Below are 25,547 nucleotides of genomic sequence, written 5' to 3'. Positions count from 1 at the left end.
CAGTGGTCTCTGAGTCAGAGGACGAAGGGCAGGAGTGGCACGGTGTTTCTCTTTTCAGAGAGTGATGGGTACCAGTTGCACTGTGTTCTGAGTCAGAGGGTATCTCCCCCACCTACCTTAAACCAGCTTAAATTTCACCCCTCTCTTAATATTCACTCAGTTCTGTTGCAGGGTCATGAGGACTCAAAATGTCAACTCTTTTCTTCTCCGCCGATGCTGCCAGACCTGCTGAGTTTTTCCAGGTAATTCTATTTTTGTTAAGGATATTATGAGATTAGTCAAAAAGAAAAGGGAAGCATTTGTAAGGGCTAGAAGGCTGGGAACAGATGAAGCCCGTGGAGAATATAAAGAAAGTAGGAAGAAACTTAAGGAGTCAGGAGGGGTAAAAGTGGTCATGAAAAGTCATTGGCAACCAGGATTAAGGAAAATCCCAAGGCCTTTTATACATATGCAAAAAGCAAGAGGGTAGTCAGGGAAAGGTTAGGCCCACTCAGGGACAGAGGTGGGAATCTGTATGTGGAGCCAGAAGAAATGGGAGAGATACTAAATGAGTACTTCCCATCAGTATTCAACAAAGAGAAGGAATTAGCGGTCGATTTGTCTAGGGAAGAGTGTATAGATAGCTTGGATCATGTTGAGATCAAAAAAGAGGAGGTGTTAGGCATCTTGAAAAATCTTAAAATGGATAAATCCCCAGGGCCAGATGGGATCTACCCTAGAGTAATGAGGGAGGCAAGGGAGGAGATAGCTGGGGCCTTGACAAATCTTTGTATCCTCACTGACTATTAGTGAGATCCCAGAGGACTGGAGAATGGCCAATGTTGTTCCATTGCTTAAGAAGGGTAGCAGGGATAATCCAGGAAATTACACACTGGTGAACTTCAGTGGTACGGAAATTATTGGAGAAGATTCCTCGTGACAGGATTTAGGACAATTTGGAAGCAAATGGGCATATTAGTGAGAGGCAGCATGGTTTTGTGAAGGGGAGGTCGTGTCTCACTGACTTGATTGAGCTTTTCGAGGAAGTGACAAAGATGATCAATGATGGAAGGGCAGTGGATGTTATATACATGGATTTCAGTAAGACCTTTGACAAGGTCCCTCAAGGCAGACTGGTACAGAGGGTAAAGTCGCACAGGATCAGAAGTGAGTTGGCAAGATGGATACAGAATTGGCTTGGTCATAGAAGACAGAGGGTAGCAGTGGAAGGGTGCTTTTCTGAATGGAGAGTTGTGATTAGTGGTGTTCCGCAGGAATGAGTGCTGGGTCCTTTGTTGTTTATAGTATACGTAACCGATTTGGAGGAAAATGTAACTGGGCTAATTAGTAAGTTTACAGACGACACTAAGGTTGGAGCAGTTGCAGATAGTGAAGAGGATTGTCAAAGGATACAATGGGATATAGATCGGTTGGAGACTTGGGCGGAGAAATGGCAGATGGAGTTTAATCTGGACAAATGCGAGGTAATACATTTTGGAAGGTCTAATACGGGTAGGAATTATACAGTAAATGGCAGAACCCTTAAGTGCATCGACGGGCAGAGGGATCTGGGTGTACAGGTCCACAGGTCACTGAAAGTGACAACGCAGGTGGATTAGGTGGTCAGGAAGGCATATGGCATGCTTGCCTTCATCGGCAGGGGTATTGAGTATAAAAGCTGGGAAGTCATGCTGCAGCTGTATAGAACTTTGGTTCGGCCACACTTGGAATATTGCATGCAATTCTGGTCTCCACATTACCAGAAGGGTATGTAGGCATTGGAGAAGGTACAGAGAAGGTTTATCATGATGCTGCCTGGTCTGGAGGTTATTAGCTATGAGGAGAAACTCAGATTGTTCTCACTAGAGCAATGGAGATTGAGGGGCGACTTGTTAGAAGTTTACAAAATTATGAGTGTCATAGACAGAGTAGATAGTCAGAAGCTTTTTTCCAGGGTGGAAGAGTCAATTACTAGGGGACAGAGATTTAAGAATAGAGGAGAAAACTTTAGAGGAGATGTGCAGGGCACGTTTTTTATGCAGAGGGTAGTGAGTGTCTGGAATTCGCTGCCAGAGGAGGTGGTGGAAGCAGCTACGACAGTGGTATTTAAGAGGCAGCTTGACAAATACATGAATAGGATGCGAATAGAGGGACACGGGCCCCGAATGTGCAAAGTGTTTCAGTTTGACAGGTAATAGGATCGTCACAGGCTTGGAGGGCCGAAGGGCCTGTTCCTGTGCTGTACTTTTCTTTGTTCTTTGTTCTTTGTTCTTGTTCAATCTGAGTCAGAGACCACAGTGCCACTCATACCCAACTCCCTCTGACTCAGAGACCAAGTGCCGGTTGTAGCCATCACACACTGACTCGGAGGCCACAGTGACACTGGTCCCCATCACCCTCTAACTCAGGGGCCAGAGCGCCACTCGTGCCCATCGCCCTCTGACTCGGAGACCACAGCGCCACAGGTCCCTATCACCCAATGACTCAGGGGCAAGAGTGCCACTCGTGCCCATTGCCCTCTGACTTAGAGACCACAGAGCACTCGTAACCATCACCCTCTGACATAGAGACTGCGTTGCCACTCGTATCCATCGCCCTCTGACTCAGACACACAGTGCCAGTCATACCCATAGACTCTGATGCAGAGACCACAATGCCACTTGAACCTATCACCCTCTGACTCAGTGAACACAGTGCCAATTGTACCCAACACTGTCTGACTTAGAAACCACAGTGCCACTCGCAACCATAGCCCTCTGACTCAGAGACCACAGTGCCACTTGTACCCATAGCCAATGCCTCAGAAACGACAGTGCCAATCGATCCCAAAAACCTCTGACTCAGTGACCACAGTGTGACTCGTAGTATGACTCGTACCTATCACACTCTGACTCAGAGACCACAGTGCCTCTCGAACCCATAGCCCTATGACTCCAAAAAAACTTGCCACTCGTACCCAGAGCCCCCTTACTCAGAGACCACAGTGCTACTCGTACCCATCGACCTCTGACTCAGAAACCACAGGTCCACTCGTACCGATAGCCTTCTGATTCAGTGACCACATTGCCAGTCGTACCCATAGCCCAATGATTTAAAGACCACAGTTCCATTTGTAACCATTGGCCTCTGACTCAGAGTCCACAGTTCCACACGTACCCATCAGCCTCTGATTAAGAGACCACAATTCCACTCGGACCCATCTCGCTTTGACTCAGAGACCACATTGCCATTCGTATCTATCACCCACTGCCTCATAGAGCACAGTACCACTCATACCGATAACCTTCTGTCTCAGAGCCCACAGTGCCACTCATACCCATTGCCCTCTGACTCTCAAGCCACAGAGCCACTCGTACCCAGCGCCCCCCAGACTCAGAGACCACAGTGCCACTCTAGCCCATAGCACTCTGTCTCAGAGATCACAGTGTCATTTGTACCCATAGCCCTTGGACTCAAAGACAACAGTTCCACTCTTACCCATCACTCTCTCAGAGACCACAATGCCACTCGTACCCATCACCCTCTGATACAGAGATCACAGTTCCACTCGCACCCATAGCCAATGCCTCACAAATGACAGTGCCAATCGATCCCAAAAACCTCTGACTCAGAGACACACAGTGCTGCTCGCACCTATCACCCTCTGACTCAGAAACCACAGTGCCTCTCGTACTCATCTTCGTCTGACTCAGAGACCACATTTCCACGCGTACCCATCAACCTCTGACTCAGAGACCACAGTGCCACTTGTCGCCATAGCCTTCTGACTCAGAGACCACAGTGCCAATCGTACTCAGAACTCTCTGACTCGGAGACCACATTGCAACTCATAACTCTCACCCTCTGACTCAGATACCATGGTGCTACTTGGAACAATAGCATTCTGTCTCAGAGACAAGAGTGCCTCTGGTACCCATCACTCCCTTACTCGGAGACCACAGTGCCTCTGGTACCCATTACTCCCTTGCTCGGAGACCACAGTGCCTCTCGTACCCAACACCCTTGGACTAAGAGAACACGGTGCAACTTGTACCCATCACTATCTAATAACAGAAACACAGTGCCACTCCTGCCCCTCGTCCTCTGAATCAGAGACCACAGTGCCAATCTCACCCATGGCCCTCTGATTAAGAGACCACAGTGCCACTTGTACCCATAGCCCTCTGACTCAGAGCACAGAGTGCTATTCGTACTCCTAGCCCTCTGACTCAGAGACCACAGTTCCACTCGTATCCATTACCCACTGACATAGAGACCACGTTGCCACTCGTATCCATCGCCCTCTGACTCAGACACACAGTGCCAGTCATACCCATAAACCTCTGATTCAGAGACCACAATGCCACTTGAACCTATCACCCTCTGACTCAATGTCCACAGTGCCAATCGTACCCATCACTGTCTGACTCAGAGACAACAGTGCCACTCATACCCATCACCCTCTCACTCAGTGACCATATTGCCACTCATACCCATAGCCCAATGATTTAAAGACCACAGTTCCATTTGTAAAAATAGGCCTCTAACTCAGAGACCACAGTTCCACACGTACCCATCAGCCTCTGACTCAGAGACCACAGTTCCACTTGGACCAATTATCCACTGACTCATAGACCACAGTGCCACTCGTACCCATCTCCCTTTGACTCAGAGACCACATTGCCATTCGTATCTATCACGCACTTCCTCAGAGACCACAGTACCACTCGTACCAATAACTCTCTGTCTCGGAGGCAACAGTGCCACTCATACCCATTGCCCTCTGACTCACAAGCCACAGAGCCACTCGTACTCATCATCCTCTGACTCAGAGACCACGTTTCCACTCGTACCCATCAACCCCTGACTCAGAGACCACAGTGCCATTTGTCGCCATAGCCTTCTGACTCAGAGACCACGGTGCCAATCGTACTCGGAACTCTCTGACTCAGAGACCACACTGCAACTCATAACTCTCACCCTATGACTCAGATACCATGGTGCTACTTGGAACAATAGCACTCTGTCTCAAAGACAAGAGTGCCTCTGGTACCCATCACTCCTTTACTCAGAGACCACAGTGCCTCTCGTACCCAACACCCTCGGACTCAGAGAACACGGTGCAACTGGTACACATCACTCTCTAAAAAGAGAAACACAGTGCCACTCCTGGTCCTCGTCCTCTGACACAGAGACCACAGTGCTAATCGTATCCATTACCTACTGACATAGAGATCACATTGCCATTCGTATCAATCGCCCTCTGACTCAGACACACAGTGCCAGTCGTACCCATAGCCTCTGACTCAGAGACCACAATGCCACTTGAAGCTATCACCCTCTGACTCAGTGACCACAGTGCCAATCGTACCCATTACTGTCTGACTCAGAGACAACAGTGCCACACGTACCCATCACCCTCTGACTCAGAAACCACAGTGCGTCTCATACCCATCATCCTCTGACTCATAGACCACATTTCCACTCGTACCCATCGACCTCTGACTCAGAGACCACAGTGCCATTCGTACCCATAGCCTTCTGACTCAGAGACCACAGTGCCAATCGTACTCGGAACTCTCCGACTCAGAGACCACATTGCAACTCATACCTCTCACCCTCTGACTCAGATACCATGGTGCTACTCGGAACAATAGCACTCTGACTCAGACAACAATGCCTCTGGTATCCATCACTCCCTTACTTGGAGCCCACAGTGCGTCTGGTACCCATTACTCCCTTACTTGGCGACCACAGTGCCTCTCGTACCCAACACCCTCGGACTCAGAGAAGACGGTGCAACTGGTACCCATCAATCTCTAAAAACAGAAACACAGTGCCACCCCTGCCCCTCATCCTCTGACTCAGAGACCAGTGCCACTCATACCCATAGCCCTCTGAATCAGAGACCACAGTGCCAATCTCACCCATGGCCCTATGATTAAGAGACCACAGTGCCACTTGTACCCATAGCCCTCTAACTCAGAGACCACACTGTCACTCGTACCTATCACCCTCTGACTCAGGTACCATGGTGCTACTCGGAGCAATAGCATTCTGACTCAAAGACAACAGTGCCTCTGGTATCCATCACTCCCTTACCCGGAGACCACAGTGCCTCTCGTACACAACACCCTCAGACTCAGAGAACACGGGGCAACGGGTACCCACCACTCTCTAAAAAGAGAAGCACAGTACCACTCCTGCCCCTCGTTCTCTGATTCAGAAATTGCAGTGCCAATCGTACGCATTACACTCTGACTCAGTGACCACACTGCCACTCATACCCATAGCACTCTATTACAGAGACCACAATTCCACTCGTACCCATGGACAATGCCTCAGAAATGACAGTGCCAATTGATACCAAAAATCTCTGACTCAGAGACCACAGTGCCACTCGTACCTATCACCCTCTGACTCAGAAACCACAGTGTCTCTCATACTCGGAACTCTCCAACTCAGAGACCACATTGCAACTCATACCTCTCACCCTCCGACTCAGATACCATGGTGCTACTCAGAACAATAGCACTTTGGTATCCATCACTCCCTTACTCAGAGACCACAGTGCCTCTCGTACCCAACACCCTCGGACTCAGAGAACACGATGCAACTGGTACCCATCACTCTCTAAAAACAGAAACACAGTGCCACCCCTGCCCCTTGTCCTCTGACTCAGATCACAGTGCCAATCGTACCCATTACACTCTGAATCAGAGACCACAGTGCCACTCGTTATAGCCCTCTGACTCAGAGACCAGTGCCACTCGTACCCATAGCCCTCTGAATCAGAGACCACAGTGCCAATCTCACCCATGGCCCTATGATTAAGAGACCACAGTGCCATTTGTACCCATAGCCCTCTAACTCAGAGACCACACTGCCACTCGTACCTATCACCCTCTGACTCAGGTACCATGGTGCTACTCGGAACAATAGCATTCTGACTCAAAGACAACAGTGCCTCTGGTATCCATCACTCCCTTACTCGGAGACCACAGTGCCTCTCGTACACAACACCCTCGGACTCAGAGAACACGGGGCAACGGGTACCCATCACTCTCTAAAAAGAGAAGCACAGTACCACTCCTGCCCCTCGTTCTCTGATTCAGAAATTGCAGTGCCAATCGTACGCATTACACTCTGACTCAGAGACCACAGTGCCACTCGTACCCATCACCCACTCACTCAGTGACCACACTGCCACTCATACCCATAGCACTCTATTACAGAGACCACAATTCCACTCGTACCCATGGACAATGCCTCAGAAATGACAGTGCCAACTGATACCAAAAACCTCTGACTCAGAGACCACAGTGCCAATCGTACCTATCACCCTCTGACTCAGAAACCACAGTGTCTCTCGTACTCAGAACTCTCCGACTCAGAGCCCACATTGCAACTCATACCTCTCACCCTCCGACTCAGATACCATGGTGCTACTCAGAACAATAGCACTTTGGTACCCATCACTCCCTTACTCGGAGACCACGGTGCCTCTCGTACCCAACACCCTTGGACTCAGAGAACACGGGGCAACGGGTACCCATCACTCTCTAAAAAGAGAAACACAGTACCACTCCTGCCCCTCGTCCTCTGACTCAGAGATTAGAGTGCCAATCGTACCCATTACTGTTGGTGACATCTTTTGATGATCTGCTTCTATCACTGCTTGTTTGTCCCTACAACCACACCACCCCCCTCCACTTCTTTCTCTCTCTCTCTCTCTCCCTCCCCCCCCACACACCTTAAACCAGCTTATATTTCAACTCTTTCTTGGACTCGAACTCAAGTTCTGTCGAAGGGTCATGAGGACTCGAAACGTCAACTCTTTTCTTCTCCGCCGATGCTGCCAGATCTGCTGAGTTTATCCAGGTAATTCTGTTTTTGTACCCATTACACTCTGACTCAGAGACCACAATGCCACTCGTACTCATAGCCCTCTGAATAAGAGACAACAGTGCCAATCTCACCCATGGCCCTCTGATTCAGAGCACAGAGTGCTATTCGTACCCTTAGCCCTCTGACTCAGAGACCACTGTGCCACTCGTACCCATAAACCTCTGATTCAGAGACAACAGTTCCACTCGTATCCATTACCCACTGACTCAGAGACCACAATGCCATTCGTACCTACCACCCTCTCACTCAGACACCACAGTGCCACTCGTACCCTTCACCATCTGACTCAGAGACCACAGTGCCACTCTAGCCCATAACCCTCTGTCTCAGAGACCACAGTGTCATTTCTACCCATAGCCCTTGGACTCAAAAACCTCAGTTCCACACGTACCAATCACCCTCTGACTCAGAGACCACAGTGCCACTCGTACCCAACACCCTCGGACTCAGAGAACACAGTGCCTCTGGTACCCATCGCTCAATTACTCAGAGACCACACTCACTCCTGCCACTCGTCCTCTGACTCAGAGACCACAGTGCCACTTGCGCACATAGCCCTCTGACTCAGACACCACAGTGCCACACGTACCCATCACCCTCTGATTCGGAAAAACAGTGGCACTGGTACCCATCGACCTCTGACACATAGACCACAGTGGCATTTGTGCTCAAAGACTTCTGACTCAACGGTGGTTATCTTACCCATCATCTTCTGACACAGAGACCACCTTGCCACTTGTGCCCATCACCCTCTGACACAGAGACCACTGTGCCACTCGTGCCCATAACCCTCTGACTCAGATAACACAGTGCCACTCTCATCCATCACCCACCGACTCAGAGACCACAGTGCTACTCATACCCATCTCCCTTTGATTCAGAGACCACAATGACATTCGTATATATCACCCTCTGACTCAGAGACCACAGTGCCACTCATACCCATCACCCGCTGTCACAGAGATCACAGTACCAATCGTACCCCTAACCCTATGTCTCGGAGCCCACAATTTCACTCATACCCATTGCACTCTGACTCACAGGCCACAGTGCCACTCGTATCCATAGCATTCTGGCTCATAGCACAGAGCCACTCATACCTATCACCCTCTGTCACAGAGACCACAGTACCACTCTTACCCATCACTCTCTGACTCAAAGGTCACAGTGCCATGTGTACCCGTACCCCTGTGACTCAAAGACCACAGTTCTACTCGTACCCATAGTCCCCTGATTCAGAGACAACAGTGCAACTTGTACCCATCACCCTCTGACTCAGGGACCACAGTACCACTCGTACCAATCACCCACTGACTTAGATACAAAAGTGCCACTTTTACCCATCGACCTCTGACTCAGAGACCACTGTGCCACTAGAACCCATGGCCCAATGACTCAGAGACCACAGTGCGTCTCATACCCATCACCCTCTGACTCAGAGACCACATTGCAACTCATACCCCACACCCTCTGACTCAAATACAATGGTGCTACTCATAACAAAAGCACTCTGACTGAGAGACAACAGTGCCTCTGCTATCCATCACCCTCTGACTCAGAGTACACAGTGCAACTGGTACCCATCACTCTCTGTAAAGAGAAACACAGTGCCACTCCTGCCCTTCATCCTCTGACTCAGAGGCCACAGTGCCAATCGTACCCAACATACTCTGATTCAGAGGCCACAGTGCCAATCGTACCCATCACACTCTGACTCAGAGACCACAGTGCCACTCGTACCCAATACCCTCGGACTCAGAGAACACAGGGCAACGGGTACCCATCACTCTCTGAAAAGAGAAACACAGTGCCACTCCTGCCCTTCATCCTCTGACTCAGAGACAACAGTGCCTCTCATACCCATCACCCTCTGATCCACAGTGCCACAAGTACCCAAAACTCTCGGAATCAGAGAACACAGTGCCTCTGGAAAACAGCACTCCCTTACTCGGAGACCACAGATCCACTCCTGCCCCTCGTCCTCTGACTCAGAGACCACAGTGCCACTCGTGCAAATAGCCCTCTGACTCAGAGACCACAGTACCACTCGTACCCATCACCCTCTGACTCGGAAAAAACAGTGGCACTGGTACCCATCGACCTCTGACTCATAGACCACAGTGGCATTTGTGCCCAAAGACCTCTGACTCAGAGACCACGGTGCTAATCTTACCCATCATCTTCTGACTCAGAGAACACAGGGCCACTCTCACCCATGGCCGTCTAATTAAGAGACCACAGTGCCAATCTCACCCATGGCCCTCTGATTAAGAGACCACAGTGCCACTTGTACCCATAACCCTCTGTCTCAGAGACCACAGTTCCAATTGTATCCGTTACCCACTAATTCAGAGACCACAGAGCCACTCGTACCCAGCTGCTTACGACTCAAGACCACAATGCCATTCGTACCTATCACCCTCTGACTCAGACACCACAGTGCCACTTGCACCAATCACCTTCTGACTCAGAGGCCACAGTGCCACTCTAGCCCATAACACTCTGTCTCAGAGACCACAGTGTCATTACTACCCATAGCCCTTGTACTCAAAGACCTCAGTTCCACACGTACCCATTAACCACTGACTCAGAGACCACAGTGCCACTTGGACCCATCACCCTTTGACTCAGAGACCACAATGCCATTCGTACGTATCACCCTCTGACACAGAGACCACTGTGCCACTCGTACCCATAACCCTCTGGCTCATAGAACAGAGCTACTCATACGCATCACGTACTGACTCAGAGACCACAGTGCCACTCGGACACATCACCCTCTGTCTCAGAAATCACAGAGCCACTCATACCCATCACCTTCTGACTCAGAGACCACAGTGCCACTCTAGCCCATAACACACTGTCTCAAAGACCACCATGTCATTTGTACCCATAGCCCTCAGACTCAAAGACCACTGTTCCACACGTACCACTCACCCTCTGACACAGAGACCACAGTACCACTCTTACCCATCACTCTCTGAATCAGATGTCACAGTGCCACTCGTACCTATACCCCTGTGACTCAAAGAACATAGTTCTACTTGTACCCATAGTCCCCTGATTCAGAGACAACAGTGCAACTCGTACCCATCACCCTCTGACTCAGGGACCACAGTGCCAGTCGTACCCATCACTTTCTGACTCAGTGCCACTCATACCAAGCACCCACTGACTAAGATACAAAAGTGCCACTTGTACCCATCGAACTCTGACTCAGAGGACACTGTGCCACTGGAACCCATGGCCCACTGACTCAGAGACCACAGTGCCTCTAGTACCCATCACCCTCTGACTCAGAGATCACATTGCAACTCATAAACCTCACCCTCTGACTCAGATACAATGGTGCTACTCATAACAATAGCACTCTGAATGAGAGACAACAGTGCCTCTGCTACCCATCACCCTCTGACACAGAGTACACAGTGCAACTGGTAACCATCATTCTCTAAAAACAGAAACACAGTGCCACTCCTGCCCTTCATCCTCTGCCTCAGAGGCCACAGTGCCACTCGTACCCAACACTCTCAGACTCAGAGAACACAGTGCAGCTGGTACCCATCACTCTCTGAAAAGAGAAACACAGTGCCACTCCTGCCCTTCGTCCTCTGACTCAGAGGCCACTGTGCCAATCGTTCCCAACACCCTCAGACTCAGAGGCCACAGTGCTACTCGTACCCAACACGCTCGGACTCGGAGAACACTGTGCAACGGGTACCCATCACTCTCTGAAAAGAGAAACACAGTCCAACTCCTGCCCTTCATCCTCTGACTCAGAGACCACAGTGCCACTCGTACCAATCACACACTGACTAAGATACAAAATGCCACTCGTACCCATCGACCTCTGACTCAGAGACCACTGTGCCATTGTACCCATAGCCCTCTGACTCAGAGACCACAGTACCACTCGTACCCAATACCCTCTGACTCGGAAAAAAGAGTGGCACTGGTACCCATAGACCTCTAACTCATAGACCACAGTGGCATTTGTGCCCAAAGACCACTGACTCAGAGACCGCGGTGCTAATCTTACCCATCATCTTCTGACTCAGAGAAAACAGTGCCACTCTCACCCATGGCTGTCTGATTAAGAGACCACAGTGCCACTCGTACCCATAACCCTATGACTCAGAGACCACAGTGCCACTCATGCACATAGTCCTCTGAATCAGAGACGACAGTACCACTCGTACCCATAACCCTCTGACTCAGAGCCCAGAGTGGCACTCATACCCATTGCACACTGACTCACAGGCCACATTGCCACTCGTACCCATAGCCCTCTGGCTCATAGCACAGAGCCACTCGTACCCATCACCCTCTGACTCAGATACCACAGTGCCACTCATACTAATCACCCACTGACTAAGATACAAAAGTGCCACTTGTCTCCATCGACCTCTGACTCAGAGACCACTGTGCCACTCGAACCCATGGCCCACTGACTCAGAGACCACAGTGCCTCTCGTACCCATCACCCTCTGACACAGAGGCCACATTGCAACTCATACACCCACCCTCTGACTCAGATACAATGGTGCTACTCATAACAATAGCACTCTGACTGAGAGACTACAGTAACTCTGCTACCCATCACCCTCTGACACAGAGTACACAGTGCAACTGGTAACCATCACTCTCTGAAAAGAGAAACACAGTGCCACTCCTGCCCTTCGTCCTCAGACTCAAAGACCACAGTGCCACTCGTTTATGGCCCTCTGACTCAGAGACCACAGTGCCACTCTAGCCCATAACCCTCTGTCTCAGAGGACACAGTATCATTTGTACTCATAGCCCTTGGACTCAAAGACCACAGTACCACTCTTACCCATCACTCTCTGACTCAGAGACCCCAGTGCCACTCGTACCCATCACCCTCTCACTCAGAGACAATAGTGCCACTCATACCCATAGCCCTCTGATACAGAGACCACAGTTCCAATCGTACCCATAGCCAATGCCTCAGAAATAACTGTGCCAATCGATCCCAAAAACCTCTGACTCAGAGACCACAGTGCCACTCGCACCAATCACCCTCTGACTCAAAAACCACTGTGCCTCGAGTACACCTCATCCTCTGACTCAGAGAACACAGTGCCAATCGTACTTGGAACCCTCTGACTCAGAGACCACATTGCAACTCATACCTCTCACCCTCTGACTCAGATACCATGGTGCTACTCGGAACAATAGTACTCTGACTCAGACAACAGTGCATCTGGTACCCATCACTCCCTAGCTCGGAGACCACAGTGCCTCTGGTACCCATTACTCCCTTGCTCGGAGACCACAGTGCCTCTCGTACCCAACACCCTCGGACTCAGAGAACACGGTGCAACTGGTGCCCATCACTCTCTAAAAACAGAAACACAGTGCCACTCCTGCCCCTCGTCCTCTGACTCAGAGACCACAGTGCCAATCGTACCCATTACACTCTGACTCAGAGACCACAGTGCCACACGTTTATAGCCCTCTGATTCAGAGACCCGTGCCACTCGTATCCACAGCAACTCTGACTCAGAGACAACAGTGCTAATCTCACCCATGGCCCTCTGATTAAGAGACCACAGTGCCACTTGTACCCATAACCCTCTGATTAAGAGACCACTGTGCCACTCGAACCCATGGCCCACTGACTCAGAGACCACAGTACCACACGTTTATAACCCTCTGACTCAGAGACCAGTGCCACTCGTACCAATAGCCCTCTGACTCAGAGACAACAGTGCCACTCATACCCATCTCCCTATGACTCAGAGACCACAATGCCATTCGTACCTATCACCCTCTGACTCAGACACCACAGTGCCACTCGTACCCATAACCCTGGGACTCAAAGACCACAGTTCTACTCGTACCCATGGTCCCCTGATTCAGAGACAACAGTGCAACTCATACCCATCACCATCTGACTCAGGGACCACAGTGCCAGCCGTACGCATCACTCTCTGACTCAGAGACAACAGTGCCACTCGTACTAATCACCCACTGACTAAGATACAAAAGTGCCACTTGTCCCCATCGACCTCTGACTCAGATAACACTGTGCCACTCGAACCCATGGCCCACTGACTCAGAGACCACAGTGCCTCTCGTACCCATCACCCTCTGACTCAGAGACCACATTGCAACTCATACACCTCACCCTCTGACTCAGATACAATGGTGCTACTCATAACAATAGCACTGTGACTGAGAGACAACAGTACCTCTGCTACCCATCACCCACTGAAACAGAGTAAACCATTCCACTGGTACCCATCACTCTCTGAAAAGAGAAACACAGTGCAACTCCTGCCGTTTGTCCTCAGACTCAGAGGCCACAGTGCCACTCGTTTATAACCCTCAGACTCAGAGAACACAGTGCCACTCGTTTATAACCCTCAGACTCAGAGAACACAGTGCCACTCGTTTATAACCCTCAGACTCAGAGAACACAGTGCCACTCGTTTATAACCCTCAGACTCAGAGAACACAGTGCCACTCGTTTATAACCCTCAGACTCAGAGAACACAGTGCCACTCGTTTATAACCCTCAGACTCAGAGAACACAGTGCCACTCGTTTATAACCCTCAGACTCAGAGGCCACAGTGCCACTCGTACTCGGAACCCTCTGACTCAGACCACATTGCAACTCATACCACTCACCCACTGACTCAGATACCATAGTGCTACTCGTAACAATAGCACTCTGGCTGAGAGACAACAGTGCCTCTGGTACACATCATTCCCTTACTCGGAGACGAAAGTGCCTCTCGTACCCATCACCATCTGACTCAGAGACCACTGTGCCACTCATACCCAAAACCCTTGGAAGCAAAGAACACGGTGCCTCTGGAAAACATCATTCCCTTACTCGGAGACCACATTCCAACTCCTGCCCCGCGTCCTCTGACTCAGAGACCACAGTGCCAATCGTATGCATTATCCACTGACTCAGAGACCACAGAGCCACTCGTACCCATCTCCCTCTGACTCAGAGACCACAGTGCCACTTGCACCCATCACCCTCTGGCTCAGAGGCCACAGTGCCACTCTAGCCCATAACGCTCTGTCTCAGAGACCACAGTGTCATTACTACCCATAGCCCTTGTACCCAAAGACCTCAGTTCCACACGTACCAATCACCCTCTGACTCAGAGACCACAGTACCACTCTTGCCCATCACTCGCTGACTCAGAGGTCACAGTGCCACTCGTAACCATACACCTGTGACTCAAAGATCACACAGCCACTGGTACCCATAACCATCTGACACAAAGACCACAGTTCTACTCGTATCCATAGCTCCCTGATTCAGAGACAACAGTGCAAATCGTACCCATCAATCTCTGACTCAGAGACCATAGTGCTACTTGTACCAATCACCCACTGACTAAGATACAAAAGTGCCACTTGTACCCATCAACATCTGCCTCAGGGACCACAGTGCTACTCGTGCACATAGCCCTCTGACTCAGAGACCACATTGCAACTCATACCTCTCACCCTCTGACTCAGATACCATGGTGCTACTCGGAACAATAGCACTCTGACTCAGACAACAGTGCCTCTGGTACCCATTACTCCCTTGCTCGGAGACCACAGTGCCTCTCGTACCCAACACCCTTGGACTAAGAGAACACGGTGCAACTTGTACCCATCACTATCTAATAACAGAAACACAGTGCCACTCCTGCCCCTCGTCCTCTGACTCAGAGACCACAGTGCCAATCGTATCCATTACACTCTGACTCAGAGACCAGTGCCACTCGTACCCATAGCACTCTGACTCAGAGACAACAATGCCAATCTCACCCGTGGCCCTCTGATTAACAGACCACAGTGCCACTTGTACCCATAACCCTCTGACTCAGAGACCACAGTTCCAATCGTATCCATTACCCACTGACTCAGAGACCACAGAGCCACTTGTACCCATCTCCCTATGACTCCCTATGACCACAATGCCATTTGTACCTATCACCCTCTGACTCAGACACCACAGTGCCACTTGCACCCATCACCCTCTGGCTCAGAGGCCACAGTGTCATTTCTACCCATAGCCCTTGTACCCAAAGACCTCAGTTCCACATGTACCAATCACCCTCTGACTCAGAGACCACAGTACCACTCTTGCCCATCACTCTCTGACTCAGAGGTCACAGTGCCACTCGTAATCATAACCCTCTGACACAAAGACCACAGTTCTACTCGTACCCATATCCCCCTGATTCAGAGACAATAGTGCAAATCGTACCCATCAATCTCTGACTCAGAGACCATAGTGCCAGTCGTGCACATAACTCTCTGCCTCAGAGATCATAGTGCTACTTATACCAATCACCCACTGACTAAGATACAAAAGTGCCACTTGGACCCATCAACCTCTGCCTCAGAGACCACAGAGCCACTCGTATCGATTAACCACTGGCTCAGAGACCACCATGCCACTCGGACCCATCTCCCTTTGACTCAGAGACCACAATGCCATTCGTACGTATCACCCTCTGACACAGAGACCACAGTGCCACTTATACCCATAACCCTCTGTCTCAGATAGCACAGTGTCATTTGTACCCATAGCCCTCAGACTCAAAGACCACAGTTCCACACGTACCAATCACCCTCTGACTCAGAGACCACGGTATCATTCTTACCCATCATTCTATGACTCAGAGGTCACAATGCCAGTTGTACCCATACCCCTGTGACTCAAAGACCACAGTTCTACTCGTACCCATAGCCCTCTGATTCAGAGACAACACTGCAACTCGTACCCATCACCCTCTGACTCAGAGACCACAGTGCCACTTGTACCAATCACCCACTGACTAAGACACAAAAGTGCCACTCGTACCCATCGACCTCTGACTCAGAGACCACAGTGTCAATCGTACTCGGAACCCTCTGACTCTGACCACTTTGCAACTCATACCACTCACCCACTGACTCAGATACCATGGTGCTACTCATAACAATAGCACTCTGACTGAGAGACAACATTGCCACTGGTACACATCACTCCCTTACTCGGAGACCACCGTGCCTCTCATACCCATCACCCTCTGACTCAGATACCATGGTGCTACTCTTAACAATAGCACTCTGGCTGAGAGACCACAGTGCCTCTGGTACGCATCAATCCCTTACTCGGAGACCACAGTGCCTCTCGTACCCATCACCCTCTGACTCAGAGACCACAGTGCCACTCGTACCCAACACCCTCGGACTCAGAGAACACAGTGCCTCTGGTACCCATCGCTCACTTACTCGGAGACCACACCCACTCCTGCACCTCGTCTTCTGACTCAGAAATCACAATGCCAATCGTACACATCACACTCTGACTCAGAGACCACAGTGCCACTTGTACCCATCGTCCTCTGAATCAGAGACCACAGTGCCACTCGTGCACATAGCCCTCTGACTCAGAGACCACAGTGCCACTCATATCCATCACCCTCTGATTCGGAAAAAACAGTGGCACTGGTACCCATTGACCTCTGACTCTCAGACCACAGTGGCATTTGTGCCCAAAGACATCTGACTCAGAGACCACGGTGGTAATCTTACCCAACATCTTCTGACACAGAGACCACTATGCCACTCGTGCCAATCACGCTCTGACACAGAGACCACTGTGCCACTCATGCCCATAACCCTCTGACTCAGAGAACACAGTGCCACTCTCACCCATCACCCACTGACTCAGAAACCACAGTGCCATTCATACCCATCTCCCTTTGACTCAGAGAACACAATAACATTCGTACCCATCACCCACTGTCTCAGAGATCGCAGTACCACTCGTACCCGTAACCCTCTGTCTCGGAGCCCACAGTTTCACTCAGACCGATTGCACCCTGACTCACAGGCCACAGTGCCACTCGTACCCATAGCATTCTGGCTCATAGCACAGAGCCACTCATACCCATCACCCTCTGACTCAGAGACCACAGTACCACTCTTACCCATCACTCTCTGAATCAGAGGTCACAGTGCCACGTATACCCATACCCCTGTGTCACAAAGACCACAGTTCTACTCGTACCCATATCCCTTTGATTCAGAGACAACAGTGCCACTTGTACCAATCACCCACTGACTAAGATACAGAAGTGCCGCTCGTACCCATCGACCTCTGACTCAGAGACCACAGTGATTCTCTAGCCGATAACACTCTGTCTCAAAGACCACAGTGTCATTTGTACCCATAGCCCTCGGACTCAAAGACCACCGTTCCACACATACCAATCACCCTCTGACTCAGGCACCACAGTGCCACTCGTACCCGTATCCCTGTGACTCAAAGGCCACAGTTCTACTCGTACCCATAGTCCCCTGATTCAGAGACAACAGTGCAACTCTTACCCATCACCCTCTGACTCAGGGACCACAGTGCCAATCCGTACTAATCACCCACTGACTAAGATACAAAAGTGCCATTTGTACCCATCGACCTCTGACTCAGCAACCATAGTGTCACTCGAACCCATCACCCTCTGATTCAGATACCACTGTAGAACTTTTACCCATCACCCTCGGATCGGAGAACACAATTCCACTTGTACCCATTTCCTTCCGACTCAGAGACCACAGTGCCCTTCGTGCCCATCGCCCTCTGACTCAGAGACCACAGTGCCACTCGTACCCATAACCCTCTTGTCTCAAAGACCACAGTGCCCCTCGTACAATTCGCCCCCTGACTCAGGTACTACAGTGTCACTTTTTCCTATCACACTCTGTCTCAGAGACCACAGTGTCTCTCGAAAACATCACCCTTTTGAATCAGAGATAACAGTGCCAATCGTACCTATCACTCTCTGACTCAGAGACCACAGTGCCATTCGTACCCATCACCCTCTGACACAGATACCCCAGTGACACTTGTACCCACAGCCCTCTGAATCAGTGACCACAGTGCCAATTTTATCCATCACCCACTTAATCGGAGACCACAGTGCAACTCATGCCCATCGTCTCTGACTCAGAGACCACATTGCCGCTCGTACCCATCACCCGCTGAATCAGAGAACACAGTGCCACTCGGACCCATCACCTTCTGACTCAGAGACCACAGTGCCACTCTAACCCATAACCCTCTGTCACAGAGACCACAGTGCCACTCGTAGCCATAACCCTCTGACACAGAGACCACAGTGCCACTTGTAACCATAACACTCTGACACAGAGACCACAGTGCCACTCGTACCCATGGCCCTCTGAATCAGCGACCACAGTTCTCCACGTACCCATCGACCACTGACTCAGAGACCACAGTGCCACTTGTGCCCCATCACACTTTGACTCTGAGACCAAATGCCACTCGTACCCATATCCCTAAGACTCAGAGACCAGAGTGCCTCTCGTACCCATAACCCTCTGACTTATCGACCACAATATGTCAGTTGTACCCATAGCTCTCTGACTCAGAGACCAAGTTCCACATGTACCCATCACCCTCTGACTCAGAAACCACAGTACCATTCGTACCCATCACCCTCTGACACAGAGACTACAGTGCCACTCGTACCCATAACCCTCTGACTCAGAGACCATAGCGACACTTGTACCCATCATCCTCTGACTCAGATTCCACAGTGTAACTTGTACCCATAACCCTCTGACTCAGAGAGCACAGTGCCACCCCTACCCAGCAACCTCTGACTCAGAGTCCACATTGCCGCTCGTACCCATCACCCACTGACTCAGAGACCACAGTGTCACTCGAACCCATCACCCTCTGATTCAGATACCACTGTAGAACTTTTACCCATCACCCTCGGACTCGGAGAACACAATTCCACTTGTACCCATTTCCTTCCGACTCAGAGACCACAGTGCCCTTCGTGCCCATCACCCTCTGACTCAGAGACCACAGTGCCACTCGTACCCATAACCCTCTGACACAGAGACCACAGTGACACTCATACCCACAGCCCTCTGAATCAGTGACCACAGTGCCAATTTTACCCATCACCCACTTAATCGGAGACCACAGTGCAACTCATGCCCATCATCCTCTGACTCAGATTCCACAGTGTAACTTGTACCCATAACCCTCTGACTCAGAGAGCACAGTGCCACCCTTACCCAGCGACCTCTGACTCAGAGTCCACATTGCCGCTCGTACCCATCACCCACTGACTCAGAGACCACAGTGTCACTCGAACCCATCACCCTCTGATTCAGATACCACTGTGGAACTTTTACCCATCACCCTCGGACTCAGAGAACACAGTGCCATTCCTACACAGCACCCTCTGACTCAGAGTCCACAGTGCCACTCGTAGCCATCTCCCTTTGTCTCAAAGTCAACATTGCCACACGTACCTATCACCCTCTGAGTCAGAGACAACAGTGCAACGTGTACCCATCACCTTCTGACTCAGAGACCACAGTGACACTTGTACACATCACCCTCTGACTCAGAGACCACAGTGACACTTGTACCCATCACCCTCTGACTCAGAGACCACAGTGACACTTGTACACGTCACCCTCTGACTCAGAGACCACAGTGACACTTGCACACATCACCCTCTGACTCAGAGACCACAGTGACACTCGTACCCACAGCCCTCTGAATCAGTGATCACAGTGCCATTTGTACCCATCACCCACTTAATCGGAGACCACAGTGCCACTCATACCCGTCGTCTCTGACTCAGAGACTGCACTGCCGCTTATACCCATCACCCGCTGAATCAGATGCCACAGTGTCACTTATACCCATCACCATCTGATTCAGAAACTACTGTAGAACTTGTACCCATCACACTCGGACTCGGAGAACACAGTGCCACTGGTACCCATAACCCTCTGACTCAGAGACCACAGTGCCATTCCTACACAGCATCCTCTGACTCAGAGTCCATAGTGCCCCTTGTACACTTCGCCCCCTGACTCAGATACCAGATTGCCACTTTTTCCTATCACACTCTGTCTCAGAGACCACAGTGTCTCTCGAGAAACATCACCCTTTTGAATCAGAGACCACATTGCCAATCGTACCTATCACCCTCTGTCTCAGAGACCACAGTGCCACTCATACCCATCACCCTTTGACTCAGAGACCACAGTGCCACTCGTACCCATCAGCCTCTCACTCAGAGTCCACATTGTCAATTGTACCCTTCACCCTCTGACTCAGATTCCACAGTGCCACTCGTACCCATAGCCCTCTGTCTCCGAGACCACAGTGTCACTCGAACCCATCACCCTTTGAGTCATAGACAACAGTGCTTCTACACAGCTGATATTTATTGTTAGTATTTCTGATTCGATATAATTGATCAGTTGCCCATAGCACAACAAAAACAGCAGCAAATTGTTGTTGTAGTGAACTTTATCATGTATAAGGGGGATCTTTTGTAAATCACTCTTTTAAAATTTGGGCTTGAGCTTCTGGGCAGGTAGAATTCACCTGCATGCTATTGTTTTTCAGGATTACACCATCACTATGTATTTCCAACAAGGTTGGCGAGACAAGCGCCTATCGTATACCGCACTCCCACTCAACCTCACTCTAGACAATCGAGTCGCCGACCAGCTCTGGCTCCCAGACACCTACTTCCTGAATGATAAGAAATCCTTCCTGCATGGAGTGACAGTGAAAAACCGCATGATCCGCCTGCATCCGGATGGTACCGTGTTGTATGGACTCAGGTATGTGGTGAGTGAGTGGGATGCAATTTAATTATTCCCCCAGCCCTGAGTGCCTGTGCACTTGACTAAACTCCACAATTAACACTGACAGGGAGCTCAGTCACCAGAGAAAGCAGAGTTAAACTACTTGCATAAAAACCAAGGGGAGACGATAAGAATTTTTATTCTAATGAGTTGTTGTGATCTGGAAAGGGTGGTAGAAACAGATTCAATAATAACTGTCAAATTTGAATGGGATAATTTGATAAATATTTGAAACTTTACAGATTTCTGGGGAAAGAACAGGGGAGTGGGACTGATTGGATAGCTCTTTCAAAGAATCAGCACAGGAACAATAGGCCAAATGGCCTCCTCCTGTGTTGTACCATTCTATGACACAATTTAATTATCTGGTTCAAATTGTAAGTTAAGAATGTTTCTACACGACAAATTGTCATTTCCAAATGACCAGTAGCTGAAGGAGCTGAAAACCAAATGGGAATTAATGTTGAGAAACACACAAATCAAATCGGTGCTTAAAGAGCCAAAATGATTGGACGAGAAATTCTCACCAAAGATTCAATATAAACAGTGTACTACATAGAATTAGAAACCCACAGTTAAGGAACAATATTAAAAAGAGTGGAAATTCAGTCCAATAAATTCTTCAAACAGAATTTCCCTTTCATAAAACCGTGTTGACTTCGCCTAACTACACTGTGATACTCCAAGGATATTGTTAAGACTTAATAACAGATTGCAGCATTTTCCCAATGACCGATGTCAGGCTAACTGGTCTGTAGTTCCCTTTTTCTCTCCCTCTCTCTCTTCATTCTTTCTTGAATGGCGGTGTTACATTTGCTTACTTCCAATCCACTCCGACTGTTCTGCAAGTTTTAGAAAATCTTAATTTCGGAAAATTCTCCTCTACCTCTTCTTTCCATTGCCCCTCTCCGCCTCCCCTCCTCTCCTCCTCTCTTTTCCATTGCCCTCCTCCTCTTCCCCTTATCCTCGCTCATCTCCTCCCCTCCTACTCTCCTCCTCTCCTCCTTTCCATTGCCTTTCTCCTCCTCCCCTCCTCCTCCTCTCTCCTCCGCTTCTCTCCTCCCCTCCTTCCCATTGCCCCTTCCCTCCTCCCCTCCTCCCCTCCCCCTCCCCTCTTCTTCCCCTCTCCTTCGATCATCCTCCGCTTCTCTCATCTCCCCCTCCCCTCCTCCTTCCCTCTCTTCCCCTCCTCCTCTCCTCTCTTCTCCTCCTTTTCATTGCTTCCCTCCTCCTCCCCTACTCTTCTGCTCCTCTCGTCCCAGTCTCCTCTCCCCCCTCCTTTCCATTTCCTCTTTCTCCCTCCCCTACTCCTCCGCTCCTCTCCTCCCCTCCCCTCCTTTCCATTGCTCCTCTCATTCTCCCATAGTCCTCCGCTCCTCTCCTCCCCTTCCCGATTTTCCATTGCCCTTTTCCTCCCCTCTCATCCTCCCAACTCCTCTCCTCCCCTCCTTTCCATTGTCCCTCTCCTCCTCCCCTCCTCTTTCCTCCCCAGCTTTTTGTCTCTATCCCCCTGTCAGCTCTCTCCTTCTGCACCTTGATCCACAAGAACATAAGAAATAGGAACAGGAGTAGACCATTCGGCCCTTTGAGCCTGCTCCATCATTCAATATGATCATGGCTGATCTTGGGCTTCAACTCCACTTTTCTGCCTGTCCCCATACCCTTATTCCCTGAGACACCAAAAATCTGCCTACCCCAGCCTGGAATACTGTGTGCAGTTACGGTCGCCACATTTGGAAAGGATATACTTGCATTGGAGGCAGTACAGTGAAGGTTCACTAGATTGGCCCCTGGGATGAGGGAGTTGTCCTATGATGAGAGGCTGAGTAAATTGGGTCTTTATTCTCTGGATTTTAGAAGGATGAGAGGCGATCTCATTGGAACATACAAAATTCTGAAGGTGTTTGACAGGGTGGATGCTGAGAGATCGTTTCCACCGGTTGGGGAACCTAAAACATAGGGACAAAATCTCAGGAGAAGGGACAGATTATTTAGGACTGAGATGAGCAGTAATTACTTCATTCAAAGAGTTGTGAATCTTTGGAATTCTCTACTCCAGAGGGTTGTGGATGCTCCATCATTGAGTATATTTAAGGCTACACAAAGACTGGAAAAGTCAGATGGACGAATGTAGCCTAGATGAGAAGTTCATAGAACTTTCCCGGGATAATTTCTTACAATAACACATTCTGAAGCTAACCAGAGAGCAGGCTATACTAGACCTGGTATTGCGCAACGAGATGGGATTAATTGATAACCTCATAGTGAAGGCACCCCTAGGTAGCAGCAATCGTAATATGCTTGAATTTGAGGGAGAGAGGATTGTGCCCGAGACTATTATTAAACTTAAATAAGGGCAATTACAAGGGCATGAAAGCAGAGCTGGCTAAAGTGCATTAGCAAATTAGGTTAAGGGATAGGTCAATAGAGATGCACTGGCAAACATTTAAGGGGGATATTTCAGAATACACAGAATAGATACATTCCAACAAGTAAGAAAAAGTCCAAAGGACGGACACACCATCCATGGTTAACTTGCAAGGTTAAAGATAGTGTCAAACTTAAAGAAAAAGCTTGTAAACTTACAAAGATAGATGGAAGGCCAGAAGATTGAATAGAATATAAAGACAAGCAAAGAATGACTTAAAGATTAATAAGGAGGGAAAAATTAGAGTATATAAGAAAGCTAGCCAGAAATATAAAAACAGACAGTAAGAGTTTCCATATATATTTTAAAAAGAAATGAGTTAACAAAGTGAGTGTTGATCTTTTAGAGAGTGAGCCTGGAGAATTGATAATGGAAAACAAGGAAATGGCAGATGAATTAAACAGCAATTTTGCATCAGTTTTCACTATAGTGGATACAAGCAACATCCCAGAAGTAGCTATAAATCAGGAAATGGAAGGGAGGGAGGAACTCAGGAAAATTACAATCACCGGCAAAGTGGTACTGAGCAAATTGTTGGAGCTGCGGGCTGACATCGAATCTGGACAATATGAAGTCTCATGACATCAGGTCAAACATGGGCAACATGTTATATTAGACCTGGTATTGCACAACAAGATGAGATTAATTGATAACTTCATAGTGAAGGCACCCCTAGGTAGCAGCACCCCTGGGTATGCTTTAATTTGAGAGAGAGAAGATTGTGCCCAAGACTGTTATTAAACTTAAATAAGGGCCATTACAAGGGCCTACTTCCAATTACCACGCACTGCCCTTCCTCAGCTGATGAATCAATGCTCCTCCATGTTGACCATCACTTGGAGGAAGCACTGAGAGTGGCAAGGGCGCAGAATGTACTCTGGGTGGGGGATTTCAATGTCCATCACCGAGAGTGACTCAGTAGCACCATTACTGACCAAGCTGGCCGAGTCCTAAAGGACATAGCTGCTAGACTGGATCTGCAGCAGGTGGTGAGCGAACCAACAAGAGGGAAAAACATACTTGACCTCATCCTCGCCAACCTGCCTGTCGTAGATACATCTGTCCATGACAGTATTGGTAGGAGTGACCTCCGCACAGTCCTTGTGGAGACGAAGTTCCGCCTTCACATTGAGGATACCCTCCATCATGTTGTGTGGCACTACCACCATGCTAAATGAGATAGATTTTAAACAGATCTAGCAACTCAAGACTGGGCACCCATGAGGCACTGTGGGCCATCAACAGCAGCAGAATTGTACTCAAACACAATCTGTAACCTCATGGCCCAACATATCCCCCACTCTGCCATTTGCATCAAGCCAGGGGATCAACCCTGGTTCAATGGAGAGTGCAGGAGGGCATGCCAGGAGCAGCACCAGGCATACCTAAAAATGAGGTGTCAAATTGGTGAAGGTATAAAAAAACAGGACTACTTGTGTGCCAAACAGCATAAACAGCAAATGATAGATAGAGCTAAGCAATCCCACAACCAACAGATCAGGCCCTGCAGTCCTGCCACATCCAGTCATGAATGGTGGTGGACAATTAAACAACTCACCGGAAGAGGAGGCT

The 25,547-nt window shown here is 49.5% G+C and overlaps 1 protein-coding gene across 1 annotated transcript in view; it reads left to right on the top strand.

The window, feature by feature from the left end:
• The first annotated feature begins 4,331 nt into the window (after positions 1-4,331).
• Positions 4,332-25,547, top strand: part of LOC121282159 (gamma-aminobutyric acid receptor subunit beta-4-like) — a 57,442-nt gene continuing 36,226 nt past the window's right edge. Inside the window, exons 1-2 of the mRNA XM_041195687.1 lie at positions 4,332-4,367; positions 21,303-21,523. Coding sequence (XP_041051621.1) covers positions 4,350-4,367; positions 21,303-21,523 — 239 coding nt within the window. The 5' untranslated portion in view covers positions 4,332-4,349. The remainder of the gene's footprint in view (positions 4,368-21,302; positions 21,524-25,547) is intronic.

The sequence above is a fragment of the Carcharodon carcharias genome, chromosome 9 (assembly GCF_017639515.1).
Source record: "Carcharodon carcharias isolate sCarCar2 chromosome 9, sCarCar2.pri, whole genome shotgun sequence".
Classification (NCBI taxonomy): domain Eukaryota; kingdom Metazoa; phylum Chordata; class Chondrichthyes; order Lamniformes; family Lamnidae; genus Carcharodon; species Carcharodon carcharias.
The sequence above is the reverse complement of the archived record's forward strand: the minus strand, read 5'-3'. Positions and strand labels throughout refer to the sequence as shown.